The sequence below is a fragment of the Phoxinus phoxinus genome (genome assembly GCF_949152265.1).
Source record: "Phoxinus phoxinus genome assembly, chromosome: 1".
NCBI classification, from domain to species: domain Eukaryota; kingdom Metazoa; phylum Chordata; class Actinopteri; order Cypriniformes; family Leuciscidae; genus Phoxinus; species Phoxinus phoxinus.
The window spans coordinates 3,956,209-3,978,256 of NC_136876.1; the positions used below are offsets into that span (position 1 = coordinate 3,956,209).

The following is a 22,048-nucleotide window of genomic DNA, read 5'->3' on the forward strand; positions in this document are numbered from 1 at the left end:
AACTCTTTACATTCATTTGCAGGTCTTAATCTATTTATTTGTGAATTTGATAAATTTTTTACTTTTTAAACTTTAAAAAAGTTCCTTTCACCTTTAGTAACTGGAGTCACTTCAGTTCTAAAATAATAATAATGGAAGGCTACTAGTAAAGCTGAATCTGCGTGGCCCTGATTGGCTGCAGCCTGGGTGTCCCGTGCGCGCGTGCGTTGGAGGCCGATGACGTCACCGCTCGCTCACGCCGACTCTTCAGCGTCGAGTCTTCTGAGGCGAGGAGAGCAGTTCACGGTATTTCTCATATTTACACACCCATCAAACACACTTTATACAGTTTGATTAAGCGACAGACTCTTTTCTGTGTTGTTTTCATCGATCACAGCGATACTCGAGCGTCTTTTCTGGCGTCTTCTCACTGAAATAAACATGTAGTGCAGCAGCAGCGAGCATGAGGAGAACATGTTGAGTTCATTCAGACCTGAGCGAGTGTGTGTTCGTTTGTGTGATTGTCTCGATGTTTGGACTGAAAACTGTTCCTGAATGTCAAGTCAAGAGGTAAAGTTTGAGATCTGTGAGGGGGATTGATGGGAAACGATCTCAAGTGTTACACTGATATAAGTTAGGCTATTTACATTGAGCCTATATGAGCAACGTGAGACATTTAAATCAACTCTTAAATGTTAATATTAATAAATTAATAACGTTTTACTCTTGGAACAATATTGCTTTGTGATGCTATTTATTTTTAAACTTTTTATGATCGTTATCAGTTTCAGCGCACATAAAATGTAATATTTTAATGATTTAAGTACTTTGTGATTGTCATAAAATCTAGCTATATTTAGATTCAAATGTACATATAATGCTGCTGTGATTATTTATCTGTTGTGGTTTATGAAGATAAATATCATATTAGTGATTGATGTTTTATCAATGTCATATTTTTTCTTTCAGTAGAGCAGTTTTACAGGCTTTTGTCATGTATCCTGACTCAAATAATGTGTTTCTAACAGCAAACACTCAGAATAAAGTGAGATGATCTGCTGATGATCCTGAATGGCTTGTTGAATGAGTGTTGATAGTCTGACGCTCATCAATATTAACAGATCTGCTGAAAACACTCTTTATTTCATGACAATAGTTCCTGTTTTCACCTCATTTATTATACTGATGTCTCCAGATCTCCTGTAAATTGTCACTTAAAGCTCATTTCATTGGTGTCAGCAGACTGAGGGGATTTGTTGTCTACTGTATACGTTTATTTCTGTGTGTTTTCTTACTACTACTGTGTGTTGGCTACTATGTAGCCTACGTTTATGTTTTTAACTGTTTTTCTTACCATTATTTATATTTGGAAGAATTTAAATTATTTATTATTTTCTATATTTCTAGACACCTGTATTTTAATGAAGAAGCAGAATAAAGTTATGATTAGCAATAAAAATAATGAATTAATTGGCATCACTGTGTACGATGAATAGCTAGACAGAGATAAATGCTTAGAAGTGTAATTTATTATAAAAACAAACTCAGTGATTTATATTTTTGATTTTGGCAGATCAGCTCCTCCCACACTGGAATTCATCATCAGTGAAGCTCCTCCCACTGCAATCACATCATCAGTGAAGCTCCTCCCACAGCAATTCTCCAATAAATGCTGTAAATTCCCGTCAGCTACAAGTGGAGACGAGCATGAAAGCATCAGGAAGAGCTGAAATCTGCAGAGACTGAGTTTATTAAAGAGGACAGTGAGAACACGAGTGATCCAGAACCCTGCAGAATGAAACACACTGAAGATCCTGAAGAACAAAGAGGTTGGTGTTTATTCTTCATTCATTCATGATGCTGAACAACATTCATGTTAGAAACATTCAAGCACTTCATCACATTTAGATAAACAGTTCAACTAATGGTACAGAATGTTCTGGGTTTTTCTTCAACAAATGGTCAGTAAAAGGGAGATTTGAGACATTTTTACATTGATTGTTAACATCAGATCAAGCTAAATACTATTTAACATTTATTTTATATCTGGTTTCCAATTTGCAACAGCATTACCAGAATTGTAGTCATTTTCAACATAATTTTTATTTTTTTTAGGAACAATCAGTAAACACCAAGTTACTGATAAAGTTGTTTTTGTCAAATATCATACAAGTTATTCATAGTTATAGAGATTCTTCTTACAGTAACTTTGGTAACAGGGTCGATGCATGTAGTCAATGCTACATGTAACCCGCAGCTACCCGTCTTATGGCGTAATAACTTGGGTACATGTGATCTATTTGTGTCTCGGACCAGATTACAGAAGGTAGGTTCGACTCACTGGAGTATAGGACATTTATAACAGAAACTAAAGAAAGAAAGCAACTCAGACTCAAATGTAAATGTTAATTACTAAGAAATTAAATATCTTGTTATTACGGAAAAAAATTAATTGAATCTTTTGACAAATAAAATGATATAAATAAACAAATAAACAGCAATAATAAACAGTAGTTCAGTTCACAATTGACACCTCAGTTCAATTTGGACATTTAGATTTCAAAAATCAAGATTTAAAACCAGATTTCACAATTCAAAAAACAGTGTCCAGATTAACAAAAGAAAAACAACTTCGGGAATCAGATTCAATGTTCAGCTGTCACTGAATATTTTTAGTTCAGTTCCGGTTCAATAGGAAAAATCCAACGATTGATCCAGGGCTCTACAGTGCGAGTGTTTCACTCGCATTTGCGCCTAAAAATAGTTATGTGCGAACTTGAAAAATAATTTACGAGCACAGTGTGCGATAGGGCTGAACGATATTCGATTTTAACATCGACATCGCGATGTGCGAGTGAGCGATAGTCACATCGCCAGAACATGCGATGTGAAGGGTAGTAGCACAGTACAGTAGCACCAGCGGGAGATATTAAATGCGCTTCATGAGGCACGCGCGCGGTCTCTTGCTCTCTCTGCCGTGCACACGCTGCGCGGTTTGGAGCAGTCTCTGTCTCGCGGGCGCGCTCGCTCTAGATTCCGGAGATTTTAACTAATTCGCGGGCATCAGCCGCTATCAATATGCGGGAGACTCCCGGAACTTCCGGGAGACTTGGGATGTCTGTATTTCTATACTGAAATAATATCGGCATTAGAATTAGGCTATTTTTTTGGTGCCCCCTCAGCTCTTGATGGGAGCGGCGACGCTGACAGGCGGTATGGTGTAGCTAAAGCTGCTGTTTAAATGTGTTCGGCTTTTCTGTTTACAGAAACATGTTCTCTAATCTGTTTAGAAGATTTAATACAAAATATATTAAAGTTTTATATAATTTTGTTTATTTCATATGATTATGATGACCAACATCAACAGTTTTACTTTGGCACTTTGGCTAAGAAAAGTTGACTTAAAAGAATGTGAACCCAAAATGCTTAAGTTGTTTTATAAAAAATATATTTATTTTAAGTTATATTGTTGTAAACCAATCAGGGGGTTGGTGTAAAGCTGCTGTTTTATTTAAAAATGTGTTCTGCTTTTGTGTTTACAGAAATGTTCTAATTTTGGAATAAAATATTAAGTGACCTTTTTTGTCACTTGTAATGAAGCTTGCTTATTAGTGAAATTATTAATATCATGGAATGGTAATTATTGTCTTTAGCCTGGAGTTATGGCTCTCAATATCGCAATATATATCGTTGGGGAAAAAAATATCGCAATGTAATTTTTTCCCAATATCGTGCATCCCTAGTGTGCGAGTGACGGGCTGTTCTCAATACACTGAACAACAGCGTGATGAATGAGCCAATGAGCCAATCACTGAAATAGTGTGGGAATGTGCGGGAACTGCTGGATTTTAAGTGAGAGAGTCAAGTGAGGTAACAACTGGAAAGAAAATATTGGTACAATAGTTAAAAATGACTCCAAGCGTTCCAGACGGCCAACATATAAAAGCAACTGGACAACTGATATCCTTTGCATCTGATATACCAATTTTGCACACACAGTATATGCATGAAATTTGTTCATTTTAAACGAATTAAAAAAAAAAAACTTTTTTGTACTGTGCTCCTAAATTTCTTTGTGTGCTCCTAAATTTTTTCATTTAGGAGCACATGTACTCCTTGGGAAAAAAGTTAGCGTAGAGCCCTGGATCCAGGGAAAATCCAGAAGAGCAAAAAAAAAAACAATACAGCACAGTTCAGGGTGAGTATATTTTGTCCTACCAGTTCAGCAAAACAATAGATGTTTTAATTTCCCAGGTACGCTCAAGTAGATGGTTGGCTCGCCATGTCCAAACCACAGACAGAACATCCACAGCAGGGACAGATCAGGACTCAATAGGCAACGATCTCGATGAATTCAGAAACAGAAGAAAAACGAGAGAAAACAAAAAAAACCTGGCCTTGCAGAAACAAAGCCAAAAATAATCATTATTCAGCAGTTCAATAAACTTTAGATTAAATAAATTGTCTGGTTTATCACTCAATTTCCTATGCACTTAACATACATGCTAATCAACCACATGTTCACTTTTAGTACATTGAAACCTATGTACACAGCTAGCAAAGCTAGCGGCCCATGTAACATGTCTTCATAAATAACATAACTACTTAAACAAATATACATAAAATATGAACCGTTAAACATTATTTACACAGTTATCATGAAACCGTCTTTAGATGCATGTCTGTCACATTACATTTCAAATGATAACTTTCCATATTTCAAAACCACTTGATATATATATAGCCCACAATTGCAAAAATGGTACTCACGAAGGAAAAAGTAAGTGAAAGAGAAAAATAAAATAGTTTTCTTTTGGTTTGGCCTCAATCTAGATGGTTTCAGTCTTCTTTTAATGTGCGTTTCTAACTTTTCCCATTCGTCTCGATCTCTTCTTCTGTCGGCTTCCACTACATTTAAAGTGTGACTTGTAAGGATAATTTTCACTAAAATAATCTATTTTTAAAATTATTTCGATTGTCTTTCAGGAGTTATGAACACGATGCACTGTCTTGCGTCAATCTGCGTCTTTTTCTCATTAGTCACAGTCTCTGCTGCTCTCGTTTTGGTTTCTTCGCGCTGTAAAAATGAACTCACTTCCCGGAGGCGGGACTAACCTCCGACCTCATCCAATCAAATCTTTCTTTGGCCAATTTCTTTTTCTAGATTTACTTTTGTAAAATCATATAAAACTTAAATTTCTTATCTGTGTTCTTTTGTTATTAATACTAAACAGATATTAATAGTCAAGTCAAGAATATTTGTATAGCGCTTTTCACAATACAGATTGTATCAAAGCAGCTTCACAGTATTAAATTAAAATAATAATATTATTACATGTTTGGTAATGCTAATCAATAGTATTATTCATTGATTAATTAAATTGAATATCCCCAATAATAAAAATAAAATAATTATAATTACTTTTAATTTAGTCAGTGACCTGGGTTACATACAGTTTTTGTAAAATGGACTGAGATTATTTTCTTGTCTTCCCATCATGCATCAGAAAGAGCCCAGATGATGTCACTTCCTGAGTGTCACAGTTTTAAGAAATGCTCTGTTTTTGAAAAGAGGAAAATCATGCCAGGAGTAACAGTGGAGTAACAGTGTTGAGTGAAACATGTAGGACTAACATGTTCATTTAAAACTAGTTAAAGCCACAGCCACTCACTTCGCTCTACACTTTGAGCATGTGAAGTTTTCTACAGACACTGCAATGATCGTGAAATGACGTCACATTCTGTGGCAGCTTTTTCACAAACATAAATTGAACGTACAATAATAATAAAAATAAACAATGCCACTTGAATGCTAAATGCTTGTTATTTCTCACAGGGTTGTTCACTTGAGCTTGTGTTTCTGGTGTCCCACTTTCACATGCGCATGAATGGAAGTCTATGAAGGAAAAGTCTAGTGTGAACCGCCATTAATAATAAAAACGTTTTTAGTAAAATAAAAATCAATCTCAAAGTTGGTGTCAAAACATGGCAGTATTGTATATTTTAATTTTAATATGTTAGATAATTGTCATTGATCAAATATATTTAATAGTTCTTGCGAAAGAAACATGGGATCTGTGCCTATAATGTTTTAAAAATAATAATTGGAAGATAAATTTCCCTCATTCATGGAAAGTTTCAAGGACATATAATCAAATTATAAAAAGGCATGAAATTATCATAATTTATTATAACAGTTGTCTACTTTCTACCATTGCATCAGGGCTCACTTTCATTTCTCTCTTTGAAGATAATTATTTTGATGTACTAAAAATTAAATGTAAAACATTTTCTTTGATTTTAGACCTGATGGAAGTGAAGGAGGAGAGTGAAGAACTGAGAGAAGTGAAGGAGGAGAGTGAAGAACTGAGAGAAGTGAAGGAGGAGAGTGAAGAACTGAGAGAAGTGAAGGAGGAGAGTGAAGAACTGAGAGAAGTGGAGGAGGAGAGTGAAGAACTGAGAGAAGTGAAGGAGGAGAGTGAAGAACTGAGAGAAGTGAAGGAGGAGAGTGAAGAACTGAGAGAAGTGAAGGAGGAGAGTGAAGAACTGAGTAAAGTGGAGGAGGAGAGTGAAGAACTGAGAGAAGTGAAGGAGGAGAGTGAAGAACTGAGAGAAGTGAAGGAGGAGAGTGAAGAACTGAGTGAAGTGAAGGAGGAACATCATGTCCAACCTGGAGGAAAACCTTTGAGTCGCTCAAAGACTAAACGGACTAAAAATAAATTTCTAAAGAAAAGAAGAGCCAAGAAATCTTTCACCTGCACTCAGTGTGGAAACAGTTTCCCAGCCAAACAAAGTCTTGAGAAACACATGAGGATCCACACTGGAGAGAAGCCGTTCTCATGTGATCAGTGCGGGAAGAGTTTCAGTCAATCATCATCCTTTAATCTTCACATGAGGATCCACACTGGAGAGAAGCCGTTCACATGTGATCAGTGCGGGAAGAGTTTCAGTCAATCATCATCCTTTAATCTTCACATGAGAATCCACACTGGAGAGAAGCCGTTCACATGTGATCAGTGCGGGAAGAGTTTCAGTCAATCATCACACCTTAATCTTCACATGAGGATCCACACTGGAGAGAAGCCGTTCACATGTGATCAGTGCGGGAAGAGTTTCAGTCATTCATCAAACCTTAATGTTCACATGAAGATCCACTCCGGAGAGAAGCCGTTCACATGTGATCAATGCGGCAAAACATTTATTAGTTCATCAGTCCTGAAGAGACACCTGACAGTTCATACGGAGGAGAAGCCGCATTCATGTTCTGTGTGTGGAAAGAGTTTTTCACGGCTGAACACTTTACATAAACATCAGAAAACTCACACTGGTGTGAGAGAGTACATGTGCTTTGAGTGTGAGAAGACTTTTACTACAGCAAACAGTTTAAAACTGCACCAGAGAATTCACACTGGAGAGAAACCTTACAAGTGTTCACACTGTGACAAGAGATTCAGTGACTCATCATATCTGAAAACACATGAGAGGATCCACACTGGAGAGAAGCTGCACACGTGTGATCAGTGCGGGACGAGTTTCTCTATTAAAATGAACCTGAAGCTACACATGAAGATCCATACAGTGGAGAAACCACATAAGAACTATAACCTGTTCAAGAACTACAGGAAACTATGATCTCTGTAATTGCAAACAAAGGTTTCTTTAACAAATATTAAGTTCTGCTTTTCTGATGTATCAAATACTTGTCATGCAATAAAATGCAAATTAATTATTTAAAAATCATACAATGGGATTTTCTGGATTTTTGTTTTAGATTCCGTCTCTCACAGTTGAAGAGTACCTATGATACAAATGACAGACCTCTACATGCTATGTAAGTAGGAAAGCCTGCAAAATCCCCACTGTATTTGCTTGAATGTAAACCGGAGATTGTGATCAATAAACCGCAGGTTTTTGTTGTTTTGACTGCATCTCCGTGTGTGCTTCATGGACATGTGTATCGGGAAGTTTTAAAGAAGATTAGCCTCAACAATTATTGAAGAAAACTCGCACTAGAGATCGATCGACGAGATCGAAAGGACTGTACTATGAATTATCTTCTCAAGAAATCTTTGAAGCTGTGCTGTTCACAGCCAAATTGAATGGATTTATGAATAAACAACGCATCAGCTGTGAGTACGAGAGTGTAAACAAGCAGCACAACTGATCAATGAATCTTTAGCCGCGTTTCCACCGAAATTACCTTTTAAACTTTTTTTTTGCCCCAGACTGGTTGCCAGAAAGCACTCAATACTTAGTTGGGGCTCTAAAATTAGAATATTACTTAAGACCAATACAAAAAAAAAGGATTTTTAGAAATGCTGGCCAACTGAAAAGTATGAGTATGTACAGCACTCAATACTTAGTTGGGGCTCCTTTTGCCTGAATTACTGCAGCAATGCGGCGTGGCATGGAGTCGATCGGTCTGTGGCACTGCTCAGGTGTTAGGAGAGCCCAGGTTGCTCTGATAGTGGCCTTCAGCTCTTCTGCATTGTTGGGTCTGGCGTATCGCATCTTCCTCTTCACAATACCCCATAGATTTTCTATAGGGTTAAGGTCAGGCGAGTTTGCTGGCCAATTAAGAACAGGGGATACCATGGTCCTTAAACCATCAGGTACTGGTAGCTTTGGCACTGTGTGCAGGAACAGTCACAGTCACTGACTGTGGAAACTTTACACTGGACTTCAAGCAACGTGGATTGTGTGCCTCTCTATTCTTCCTCCGGACTCTGGGACCTTGGTTTCCAAATGAGATGCAAAATTTGCTCTCATCAGAAAAGAGAACTGTGGTCCACTGTGCTTTATTAAATCCAGAGTCAACGCAGCCGTCAACCAGGACATTTTCAGAGCACTTCATGCTTCCTTCATTTTCCAGCAGGATTTGCACCTGCCCACACTGCCCAAAGAACTAAAACCTGGTTCAATGACCATGGTATTACTGTGTAAGTACTGTGTGATTTCATGTAATATTCTAATTTTCTGGGATTTTCATTTCGTGGGTTTCATAAGCTGTAAGCCATAAACATCAAAATGATAACAAATAAAGGCTTGATATATCTCACTTTGCATGTAATGAATATAATATATTAGTTTCACCTGTTAAGTTGAATCCTTGAAATAAATCAACTTTTTGATGAAATTCTAATTTTATGACCAGCACCTGTACATGGTTGAACTGGACCTTGTATCAAACTTGAAATTGATTGTATCCAAACTCCCATACAAGCTCCGCAAAGGTGGCGGACAGTAACTTTTGAGTCATTCCAAAGAATGAATACTCATATTAGATTTCTAAATCTTGTAGAATTTCTGGAAATTCAGTCTGAGATTTTATGCCATCCAGTCTTCGGAGATATCAAATATCCTACTCCTGCTAAAGGTACAGTTGAAAAATTCAGAGCAACCAGCGTGAGGATACCTACAAGGGGCAGCAGCTTCGTTACTACAGTGAAACAAGCCGATGACCAAACTAGCAGAGAGGCATCTAAAGTGTAGCTGCAAGCAGGCACCCATGTTGCTGTTTTGACCTCATGTAGTTTTTGCCAAGGTAACCATGCACTAACTGACTGCAAAATACACACACACACATACATCTACATTTGAAAGAAACTACTTGTGGATTGATTGGAATAAATCAATGCGTGGGAATTAAAGCTGTCATGAACTCTTCTTGCTTACAAACCTTCTGATCGAGGTTGAGGATTAGATGTTGACAAACCAGTACATCTATGCACATACATCTTTACCATTGTCAATGGAAATTCAAAAAAGCAGATTTTGCAAACCCGAACTTCACAGAACCAAAAGAAACGCCAGTCAATAGTGGACTATTATCAGCTGATCGTGCAACAGGGGCCAGTTGGGAATGTGCACTAGAAATCATGCCAGTCCAAGTTAAAGTTGCTAAAGGCAATAAGATCATCAAAACTTACGTCTTTCTTGATCCAGGCAGTTTGGTGACGTTCTGCACTGAGAATCTCATGAATCAGCTGAATGCCAAAGAACTGAAATTCTTCTGAGAACAAGCTATGAGCTCACAGGACTGCGCACATTTTATACCCATTTCAAGGTCTTCAGTTGCTCTTCCTAGTAGTTTTCCACAGACCAAGAACCCATTACTGCTAGCTTTGATTTATCGCTAGCTGATCCTTAAGCCCCCTGAATATTTAGTCTTCAGCTGACATTTACCTTTTCTCCTCATAATCCTTTTCAGGAAAGTCATGATTATATTGCCTGATAAGCAGATCTTGAATATTTCAATTCCAAACAAGATTTCAATGTCAGCGTTGATTCTTTTCAGTTCGATTTCATTTCATTCAATTGCCAGCAGCCATATCACCCTGTAGCCCAAGACTGGTTTCCCACTGAAGCTAAGCGGGGCTGAGCCTGGTTAGTGCTTGGATGGGAGACCTCCTGAGAAAACCAGGTTGCTGCTGGAAGAGATGTTAGTGTGGCCAGCAGGGGGTGCTCACCCTGTGGTCTGTGTGGGTCCTAACGCCCCAGTGTAGTGACGGGGACACTATACTGACAAAAGAGCGCCGTCCTTCGGATGAGACGTTAAACCGAGGCCCTGACTCTCTGTGGTCACTAAAAATCCCAGGATGTCTTTCGAAAGAGTAGGGGTGTAACCCCGGCATCCTGGCCAAATTTGCCCAGTGGCCTCTGTCCATCATGGCCTCCTAATCATCCTCCTATATATACTAATTGGCTTCATCACTGTCTCCTCTCCACCAGTAAGCTGGTGTGTGGTGGGCGTTCTGGTGCAATATGGCTGCCGTCGCATCATCCAGGTGGATGCTGCACATTGGTGGTGGTTGAGGAGATTCCCCCTTCTATGTAAAGCGCTTTGGGTGTCCAGAAAAGCGCTATATAAATGTAATGAATTATTATTATTATTTATTTATTAAATAAGGCCATTTTTCAAGATCATGGTGAGTGAATAGGTTCTCTTTTGACACAGGGATCTTGGGTTGAGTGTATACTTTAGGCTATTTGGGTCTCACTCACTTCACAGGGTAATTTCTGTGTGGTAACGGGGAACTTCTTGCGAGAATAAATACTTTTATAAAAGACAATTTGACTCGGAGTGTCTCTTACGCAGTGATGATGATTAAAGACAAAGTTTTTGCCACAACAGGCTTGCTAAGTCTGGACTTTCTGATGGCCTTCAGTGTTATTGACTCGACCACACTTATTGCTCTAAGTTTCAAATTGATTCAAATCTAAATTAAAAACTTGGCACAATATTTTAAAGTGGGGAATATGTTTATCAGACACCTAAAGCATTACAAATATATAACAGTTTGAAAAAGACATTTGTCATTACATAATGTACAGAGTCATGTAATTATGTAAAGATTATGTAAATGTTCTTTTTTGCTTTTTTGGAAATCCAGGGAGGCAAACAATATAGCCAGAAAAGACATACATGTGAGAATATTTCAGTTGGGGATCATCAACGTTTGTTTATTAGACATCTTACAGCCTAAAAATACAAAAGTTAGAAAACATATATTAATAGGGTCCATAGGGGAGGAGTTCAAGTGATCCAATGTCACCATTTTTTTAAATTGTTTGCTGTTTATTTGAGTTTTTATGCACTATACATCATCTAATCATGACAATCCTCATATCTATCAATGCAAAGATGAAGATAAAATGGGGTGGATTGTGTCTAGGATGTATTGTTCAGATTCTATGTAGATTTAAAGTTTTCACAGCCGAAAATCAAGCACAGACAAAAAAGATGATACAAAAAATCACATATGGGGCAATAATTTGTGTGGGGAACATCAAAATTAATTTTCTAGACACCTTAGGGATTACAAAAAAAATAATTTTGCAAATCTGCCAAACCAGCGTCCACTGCATCCCTGAAATCTGTTTCACGATTAAGTGAACTTTCCACAGACTGTTTAACATCCTGTTCATTAGACTGTACTTTTGAACTAAGGGCCAATAAATCCACCTTTAGTTAATCAATTTCTGTGTGCATTGTTTGTACAACATTAACCTTCAATCCACAGCTTTCATCATCGTCATCATCACTTTTTTCGTCATCATCAGAAATATACATGGAACTTAGCATAGATGTTATTTCAGGAGCTGGATTGCGTCTAGTGACAAATGGGCCCGCTGTGAAATCTGCTGCTTGGGTCTTATCAGACTTGGACCTTAAATCAGGTACATCATTATCCGTCAGAGATGCTCACAAGTCTCTGAGCTAGAGTCCATGTCAAGTTCAAGTCTTTGACCTTGAGTCCAAGTCAAGTCTCTGAGCTCGAGTCCAGGTCAAGTCTCTAGTCTCTGAGTTTGAGTCCAAGTCAAGTCTCAAGTCTCTGAGCTAGAGTCCAAGTCAAGTTCAAGTCCAAGTCTCTGAGTTCGAGTCCAAGTCAAGTCTCAAGTCTCTGAGTTCGAGTCCAAGTCAAGTCTCAAGTCTCTGAGCTAGAGTCCAAGTCAAGTTCAAGTCCAAGTCTCTGAGCTAGAGTCCAAGTCAAGTCTCAAGTCTCTGAGCTAGAGTCCAAGTCAAGTTCAAGTCCAAGTCTCTGAGCTAGAGTCCAAGTCAAGTCTCAAGTCTCTGAGCTAGAGTCCAAGTCAAGTTCAAGTCTTTGACCTTGAGTCCAAGTCAAGTCTCAAGTCTCTGAGCTCGAGTCCAAGTCAAGTCTCAAGTCTCTGAGCTAGAGTCCAAGTCAAGTCTCAAGTCTCTGAGCTCGAGTCCAAGTCAAGTCTCAAGTCTCTGAACTAGAGTCCAAGTCAAGTCTCAAGTCTCTGAGCTAGAGTCCAAGTCAAGTTCAAGTCCAAGTCTCTGAGCTAGAGTCCAAGTCAAGTTCAAGTCCAAGTCTCTGAGCTAGAGTCCAAGTCAAGTCTCAAGTCTCTGAGCTCGAGTTCAAGTCAAGTCTCAAGTCTCTGAGCTAGAGTTCAAGTCAAGTTCAAGTCTTTGACCTTGAGTCCAAGTCAAGTCTCAAGTCTCTGAGCTCGAGTCCAAGTCAAGTCTCAAGTCTCTGAGCTAGAGTCCAAGTCAAGTCTCAAGTCTCTGAGCTCGAGTCCAAGTCAAGTCTCAAGTCTCTGAGCTAGAGTCCAAGTCAAGTCTCAAGTCTCTGAGCTAGAGTCCAAGTCAAGTTTCTGAGCTAGAGTCCAAGTCAAGTTCAAGTCCAAGTCTCTGAGCTAGAGTCCAAGTCAAGTCTCTGAGCTCGAGTCCAAGTCAAGTCTCAAGTCTCTGAGCTAGAGTCCAAGTCAAGTTCAAGTCTTTGACCTTGAGTCCAAGTCAAGTCTCAAGTCTCTGAGCTCGAGTCCAAGTCAAGTATCAAGTCTCTGAGCTAGAGTCCAAGTCAAGTCTCAAGTCTCTGAGCTCGAGTCCAAGTCAAGTCTCAAGTCTCTGAGCTAGAGTCCAAGTCAAGTCTCAAGTCTCTGAGCTAGAGTCCAAGTCAAGTCTCAAGTCTCTGAGCTAAAGTCCAAGTCAAGTCTCAAGTCTCTGAGCTAGAGTCCAAGTCAAGTCCAAGTCTCTGAGCTAGAGTCCAAGTCAAGTCTCAAGTCTCTGAGCTGGAGTCCAAGTCAAGTCTCAAGTCTCTGAGCTAGAGTCCAAGTCAAGTTCAAGTCCAAGTCTCTGAGCTAGAGTCCAAGTCAAGTTCAAGTCTCAAGTCTCTGAGCTAGAGTCCAAGTCAAGTCTCAAGTCTCTGAGCTAGAGTCCAAGTCAAGTTCAAGTCCAAGTCTCTGAGCTAGAGTCCAAGTCAAGTCTCAAGTCTCTGAGCTAGAGTCCAAGTCAAGTTCAAGTCTCAAGTCTCAAGTCTCTGAGCTAGAGTCCAAGTCAAGTTCAAGTCTCTGAGCTAGAGTCCAAGTCAAGTCTCAAGTCTCTGAGCTTGAGTCCAAGTCAAGTCTCAAGTCTCTTTATTTTAATAAGTCTCTGGTTATAATAAGTGTTGCATCACGTACAGCGGCCCATCCAGGCTGCTTAGAACACTGCATAGCTATATATAGGAATTCAAAGCATGTACTACATTATTATGACTCCTTTATCTATTAGCATACAGTATCAGCTTTGATTTTGGTATATAATGAAACAAAACTCACTTTTGCACTTACTCTCTCACACACACACACACACACACACACACACACACACACACGCGTGGTTTACTGGCTGTGCCGCCGCTCCCACACGCTGTGCGTAAACCCTCATTTACACTGCATACGTGTGCGGCGCATCATGGCTCCGACATGGTTTTATTCCGTCCTCTTTTTTCCGAGTTGTTGGTGTGACAACTCACACCAGGAGAATTTCAGAGAATTTCATTTTTGGGTTTCTACCAAGGATATATTGGTATGTAATACAATTGGGAGTCTGCAAAGGGTGTTTATTTTGAAATTGACAGGGTTTTCTTACTTTTATTTAACGAGTTTGTTTGCCCATAAAATCTTTAAGATATTAGGTTAAACTTATTTGGCTTGCTGTCCACTGGAGAGGGGCTCGATGAAGCAGCTTCAACTCGAGCTCTGATATACCCCCCCAGTGGCTAAAATGTAGGATATGCTAATTAAGGGGCAAGGTACCTAAGATGAAGGTGGAGTTTGGGGAGGTGGAGGGATACTGGAACAGCTGATGCTATGGGGAGAGGTAAGCGGCTGCTTATATACTGTACTCGGCTGATGATTGAAAGATTAGATTGGCTCACTCCTCCCTAACTTATGTTTAGGAACTTCATTTTGTATTTCCGGTGCGACTTGGACGCGCGTCCGTCAAAAATAGACTAGGCGCCTACATTTAGCGATGTGGCGCGGAGAGCCACTTCTGGGAAGCTTCTGAAGCGCACCGCGTCGTGGCCGGTGTAAACACAAGCATTGACTAGAATGGGCGCGATCAGCTCCGGTAGCCGTGTTGCAGCCGTAATGCGCCGTAGACGTGTGCAGTGTAAATGAAGTGGCACGTTTCAGAAGCTTCCCAGAAATGGCTGTCTCACCTAATCAACATTTAATTCTCTCTCATACACATCTAAAACTCACACAAGAATATAAATATGGTTTAATGTGAATGATTATCATTGAGTATTATGTTTAGAATCATTTGAAATTTCTCAGAGTGAGTTCATAGGTTTAGTTACCTATGATCACGCGCGTGAACTCGACAATCGACTACTGTGGACTTCGACCGAAAACAGGATGTAAAATACAGGTATGTGCGCTGGCTGAAATAACATCATTTTTATTCATATCTTTCAAATCTACTGCAGTCAGATTCACTCGTGTTCACTCTGAAGGAATCACTCAACATGGCTGGGCACTTGTAATGACACATCAAGGATGATAAGAGAAATAAAAGCAGGTTTAAAATTTGCCCCATTCAAGTCAATAGGGTGCAAATTTTAAAAATAGGATAATAGGATTTTTGTCGTTGTTCTCTGTATTGACAGCACTCCAAATTTACTAAAAATGGAGCTCAATGTTAAAATTAAGGCTGATGCCGGGCTAATAGCCTCGGGCCAGTAGCACCGGGCCTGCGTTTCCACTGTCGGGCCAGAAGCTTCACAGCGCTTCCCTAAAACACGCCCGTAACACGCCTCTCTGGGACAACGGCACACTAACCCATCATTTCACCAACAAATGCAAGTTTTATCAGAAAACTAATCAGAAAGAAATCACTGGAAACCGCGTGCAGCGCAAAACAAACATGATAAAAGCGTTTTTGTTGTTTACTTGAATATTTAAAACCCAAGCATGTTTTACCACAAGTTTACAATAAAAAGAGCTTTTGCACATTAGTCACAAAGAAATAAATTACCGTTTGGTCTATTTCACAAAAGAAAGAGGACACACTTAGGGTGTATTCACACCTGCCTTGTTTGGTTCGATTGAATCGAACTCTAGTTCGTTTCCCCCCTTGGTGCGGACCTTTTGGGCAGGTGTGAATACAGCAATCGAACTCTGGTGCGGACCAAACAATCGAACCGAGACCCAGCTGAAGAGGTGGTCTCGGTACAGTTCCAAACGAACTCTGGTACGGTTCGTTTACGATGTGAACATGAACCGACCCAATATCGACCCAATATTGTTCATTCAAGTGCGAAAGAGAATTCCATTCCGGCGCGCTGTCTGGCCACACGATACAGTTGCGCGTCATTCTGCGCGTCGTGTGTGCATCATTGGCAGTGTTGTGCATGAACGTGTTCACTGAACGCGTTCATATTTTCGCCGAACGCTGAACGAATCACTTTTAATACAATGAACGTGAACGAGAGATTTTTCGAGAGAACTCATCTGATTTTTTGTACATAGCATAGCCTGTTTGTTAGGATTTTAGTATCATTATGATTAGGCTAATAAATGCACGCACAATTATCCGTGAACTTGATTTGAACAAATGCCTTTCAACTTGTGTGTGCAAAATTCAGAATTAAATTAATGTGCAGAAATTTGTACAAATAGAGAGTAGGATATGTAGGCCTACTATACTGTTGTAGCCATTTAAAAAAGCGCGTTTCATATTTATTAAAATATTATAATGTTATTTTTTTTTTTTCATTTATGTTGATTTATGAAAAGTGAACAGCACGACCGAGTAAGAGGATGCGCAATATGAGACATGGAGCGGGTCAGACATGATTTTGACCGTTGAAGTTGAAGTTGTTATAGAAAGCCTTTCTTTAAAGTGAATTTCGTTTTGTATAAATTGTATCTTAATTTTAATACATTTTTCATCAACCAATTGCCTGTATTTAAAGAATAGGCCGACGAAACAAATATAACGGAGGCGCCCGCGCGCTCACTTGCATTGCACGTGAACTAGCACATCCTAACTTAACGAAACTCAGTGTATGCCTCACACAGACATGACAAATACACCAAATACACAAAGCTTGAAATGACTTTAAACGAAATAATTCAAAACGAAAAAAGAAAAAGGCTACTCTCTGATTATGTAATCCATTATTAGGCTTACTGCACCCACACACCGGACGCGAATAGCGCGTCAGGCGCGAGTGATTTCAATGTTAAGTCAATGCAAAGACGCGTTACACGCGTTTTTTACGCGCGTAACGCGTCTTTGCATTGACTTAACATTGAAATGACTCGCGCCTGACGCGCTATTCGCGTCCGGTGTGAACGCACCATTAGCCTATTTATGTGCATTTCTCTCTAAGCGCGTTCTAACGGAGAAGGCGATCGTCAACTTCATCTTTGCAGCCGAGTCGACACTTTTAGAGAAAACACTTGTTTATTAATAAAAATCAATACACGTGTCACCGGATTTACAGATGCACGCACACATATTATTTCGAAATAACGAGACAGTAAAAGAACAAATATTGCAGTAGCCTACGAAATATCTCCAAATTTATTTTTCATTTATTTTTATATTTTTTATATCTCCGAGCCTTTTTTTTGTTGCACTTCCTGATTTCCCTACTTGAGAATCCTTGTCCAATGAATGGACGACCTTAGCACACGTGTGGTTTTGTTTACACATTTTGGTTCACTTGCAAAAAGAGCAGTGTGAAAGCGAACCGTACCAAACAAAAAAACAAAAAAAATTATTTGGTCCGGACCAAAGCAAGTGAACTATCGGACTTTCCTGGTGTGAATACACCCTTAGCTACTTCTTCAGTCGTGTCTGTTTCTGTTTATTTGGTAGTTACAGTCACATTTAGAAAGAATGATAATTTCTACAAATATATGCCACCAAAAATACGAGCTGAGGAGCTTTAGCACTCTCTCCCAGTAGGATACAGATATCTCCAGTCAGAGAAACAGAGGAAGCTCCCAAAAAAAATGTTGCTTTATTTTATGATTTTATTTTATTTTATTTTATTTTATGATAGTCCGGCATAACGAGATGAGTAGGCTACTGACAGATAAAATAAAAACATGATTGTGATGGCCTTCATGATTGGTCTGATTTCAAGCGTTCACTGTTTTTTTACTATGCGTATATTCAAGCGTTTACTATGGTAATGGTTAGCGCGCATAGTCTTTTGCATCGCGTATTTATACTATATTAAATATTTCTACCTTATACAGAATTCACATCGGATCACAAACAGAAGGCATTCAAACATGAAAGTGAGTTAAATTATTTGAAAAGTCTTTAATGCTGACAGAATTATCAGGCGCTCCCGTCTCCCGACTCAGGGAAACCCCGCCTCTGCTTGTAGCCACTCCTCTAGCCCGAGCTGGCCCGCTTTGGACCAAGGTATTCGACGGGCCAGAAATCCTGGCCGCTGGCCTCGAGTAAGCCCCGATCAAGCCCCGGAAGTGGCAGTGGAAACGCGACTGGCCCTGGCACGCACTAGCCCGGCCCGGCCCGGCCCGACCCGACAGTGGAAACGCGGCTATTGATGCTTTTCTGTTCCATTTCGAATAACGTGGCGCTTCCATAACACGTTGTTTCCCATAACAGAGAAGTAAAGCGCTGTTTCTCTGGCTTTTTCCAAGGCTCATTAAAATTGTGGCTTGACTTGATACACAGTCTAGTGGTCTAATTCTAAAATAATCTAAATTTTAAAAATTGCTGTAGCAATTGTATGGGCCTTATGCGTATTCCTATTTGAGCCAATGCAGATGGGTGAGGAATGAGCAAAGTTATTTCAGAGCAAGATCACCCCGAGTGTAAAGCCAAACGTGATTGGTTGTAGCGAGAACGTGCTGCGATTGGCCAGCACAATGTGGCCGTTATCTGATTGGCTTGAGTACACTGAAAAAAGGGAGACTGGTCACCTGTTAGATTTATCCAATTATATTTAGTATGTTTTACTAAATGGTTTTATGTTCTTAAGTAAAACGTGATAGCATTGTGTTGACTAGACTTTATGTGCAGAAAGAGGGCACGAACATATTTTGCTCATGTTGGGATAAAGTGATTCAATCAAGTGAATACCAGTTCTCGTTTTATCTCACGATATTCACGCACGGGTGCAATGCATTTTGGGAAGAAAGAAAAGTTCGCGCATTTTTCAACGGTCCCAGACCCACTTGCAACTTCCAGCTCAACTTGCCCATTCCACCATCGTTCAGCTCAACTCTGTAAGTATGCTTTGCTTATAGCCTGCTGGTAACTGCAATTAAATAATGTGAGACCCCCATTTTCGAATAGAGAAAGAAAAAAAGCAGTTTTTACAAGATGAAAGTGTGAATGCGTGGACCGCAATGGTCGCTTGTTAAGCACCTGCAACAAACTTCAGATTAGCAGCTTAATTTACAGACAGTGGTTCGTTGCTGCAAAACTGAAATTTGTGAGGTTTTGGTAGGTTTTATTTGTTTTTTTGTCGAATTTGAATGAAGTGTGTTTTAACCATAGATATTATATAGAGTAACGTTAGGGCTGTCACTTTTATTCGATATTCGAATATACATTCGAAATATATGTAACGTTAATCGAACTATAAATAAACTATCCGGTTATTTTTAAAGTGACATGTAATGGCGCATTTTTACAGTCTATTGATTAGTTAATGCCATTTTCCCTCTCTGGCGGATACTCCGCTCTCCCTCCCCCCGGGGATTCCCCCTTTTTCCCTCTTGAACCATATTTTTTAACCGTTTTTGAACATCTTTGACGGATCGTGAGATAGGTGGGTTGAACTTGACACTAGTTAACTCTTTCCGTTATTGTGGTCCAAGCTTTGTGTTTTTTTTTGCTGTTGCGTTTGTAATCGTTAAATTTGTTCATTAAAGTTGATTTAGCAGCATTGTATTCCTCTAATATACAAATATTTTCCACAAAGGAAAACTCAAAGACTGTATAGAAGTGTGACGAGCTGAGCGCGAAATATCGGCCATTTTGTTTAAAGACCCACTCCGATGAAAATCATGTTTTTCTAGGTGTTAACATGTTCTTGTGGCATTTTTCTGATGTTAGAGGACATATCTTGAGAAAAATAAGCTCAAAGTTGTATTTCTGAGTATTTCTACATTCAAATGTCTGTGAATCAGTAGCAGACGCAAAAATGCCGTTTAAAATAGACTGGAGTTATGACGTAGTAACTCCACTGGGCGGGGCCACGAGCTCATACTCAAATTGGAACACATACTGTAACAAATAAGTCACTTTTCACCGTCTATTAATCGTCAAAACTAAAGTTTGGAGAGCACAGACTGATACCGTCAGTAATTACATCATTACATAAAGAGAGAGGGCAGCCAGCCTCCTCCAGCCAAGCAACAGGCGACATTCGTGCATGTGAAATTCCGCGCTCGTCCAAGTAGACTTGCACACGCCGGGTGGCGACGAGTTTCGCCTGTTGCAGTCGTTTGTCCTCTCGTGTGTCAAGCCCATCACTCGTGAGAGAGTCAGTCAGTTTTTCAGATATAGCGGTGACATTAGCATCATAATAATCCCGAAATTCCGAGCAATCCACTGATACTAAATATGTCCTGATTGATCACTGTGGGAGGGATGAAATATTGAGACGAAGTCGAGCTGTTTTTTACCGCGACGTCTCGGAGTGAAATAATGATCGGTGATCGGTGATAACTTTGATTAACTTCGGATAATAATAATTAACGTGTATATATAATACTGTAATGCTTCTCCGTGCCAACGGCTCCGCCCACAACGCAGAGGCGAATTGCTAATGAGCTACTGCCGCTCTGCTGAAGCGAAGTCCCAGAAAACGGCACAGGTTTTGAGATTTTGGCTAAAAATGGCATAATCATAATTTAAAGACCACTGGGAATGTTTCAAAATAGCTCAAAATATGATCGGAGTGGGACTTTATGTTGTTCAGTCTTATTTTTCCCTCAAAGAAAAGCGCAATGGTCTTTCTTCAGTGACTTTAGTTAGTCAGACTATTTCTTAGACAGTCTTAAGATGATGACTATGTTTATGCAACCTGCCCCAGTTCTGGAAGCCAGAGGTAACGTTAGGCTAATGTTACTTCATTTCAGAAAGTTCACAGTTGTAACGTTATTTCCTGTGATTTACTGGGTAAGTTAACCGTTTTAACTTTATACAGTCTATTGGTATACTTTGGGGGTGAGGTAGGCTACTTAGCCCCAGCCATGTTAACTTTTGTGGCGCAAACACCCAAAATACTGCTTTGCCAGGAACTACATTAATGTTTTAAGTTGTATGGTAACGTTACATTTTGAGTGAGTTTAACCTTTTAGAAAAAAACAAAGGGTCGCTTAATCTACAAAATGTGTTTTTAATAGTTCTTAGCTGTTCATCTTAAATAAGGAAGAGTTTAACTTGAAAGGCTTAGGATTTGACATTAACATATAATCTAGTTTGAACATTAACATTAATTTATGTTCTTGCTCTTTGTTGTTGCAGGTAAACACTAAACTCACACTCTGTATCTTCATGTGGAGTCAGCTTTTTCACTGTGGGCTCAGGTTTGTTTGGTGAGTAAAGTTAATGTTTAATTTTTTTTTTGCCTCACAGGGCAGGCTTCTGTAGTAGTTTATTTAACAGAATGTCATTCTAAAATGTTTAATTGCATTTTGCAACCATTTTTTGAGAGAGTGCCAGTAGTTTTTACAATTTGTGCAACCTACAAATTTGACTACTTTTTTTGATGTTTATTTCATTTTTAAAAACATGAGGGAGTCTAGGGCTGGACGATTTTGGCTATAATCATAATCACGATTAATCAAACAAGTTTATTTTATTTTAAAAAATCGTTCTCATATGTCATTTTGGCAAGGCTTATACTGTAAATATGTTCATGGTTATTTTTTACTCTCACGCATATTGGTTTTACACGCCACACCCCCGATTTTTCTCAAGCTGAATTGTCAACCCGGTCGGTCACATGCCTGAAAGATGAGTTTATATATAGATCTACCGGCTTCCTGATGCACGCATATCAGTTTAAATCTCCCGCAATCTAGAGCGCGCGCATGAAAGACAGAGACTGTCCTCTGCAGCGCACGTGCGCCAGAGAGGGAGAATGGCATTCAACTAATCATAGACTGTAAAATGCGCTATTACACGTCACTTTAAAAACCGAATAGTTTATTTATAGTTCGATTACGGATATCTCACGTCATGTTCGAATGTACATTCGAATATCGAATAAAAAGTGACAGCCCTAGTTAATTTTAATACTTAATAAAGCCAACATTGTTGTAGAGAATATTT

General features: G+C 39.3%; 1 protein-coding gene across 3 annotated transcripts; it reads left to right on the top strand.

The window, feature by feature from the left end:
* The first annotated feature begins 208 nt into the window (after positions 1-208).
* On the top strand, positions 209-9,064 carry LOC306999714 (uncharacterized protein). Of its 3 annotated transcripts, XM_079614614.1 has the most exons (4): positions 216-285; positions 1,553-1,808; positions 6,284-7,632; positions 7,751-9,064. In XM_079614614.1, the coding sequence occupies exons 2-3, from the start codon at positions 1,775-1,777 to the stop codon at positions 7,609-7,611; spliced, it is 1,362 nt and encodes a 453-aa protein (XP_079470740.1). In that variant the 5' UTR covers positions 216-285; positions 1,553-1,774; the 3' UTR covers positions 7,612-7,632; positions 7,751-9,064. The 3 variants fall into 3 exon arrangements, with proteins under 3 accessions (XP_079470738.1, XP_079470740.1, XP_079470739.1); XM_079614612.1 differs by having other exon boundaries at positions 209-285; positions 6,284-9,064; XM_079614613.1 differs by having other exon boundaries at positions 257-285; positions 1,558-1,808; positions 6,284-9,064.
* Positions 9,065-22,048: the final 12,984 nt, after the last annotated feature.

Coding starts and splice junctions, on each gene's coding strand:
- LOC306999714 (XM_079614612.1), top strand. CDS start 1,775: ATGAAACACACTGAAGATCCTGAAGAACAAAGAG. Junction 1,809..6,283: donor AGATCCTGAAGAACAAAGAG/GTTGGTGTTTAT, acceptor CTTTGATTTTAG/ACCTGATGGAAGTGAAGGAG.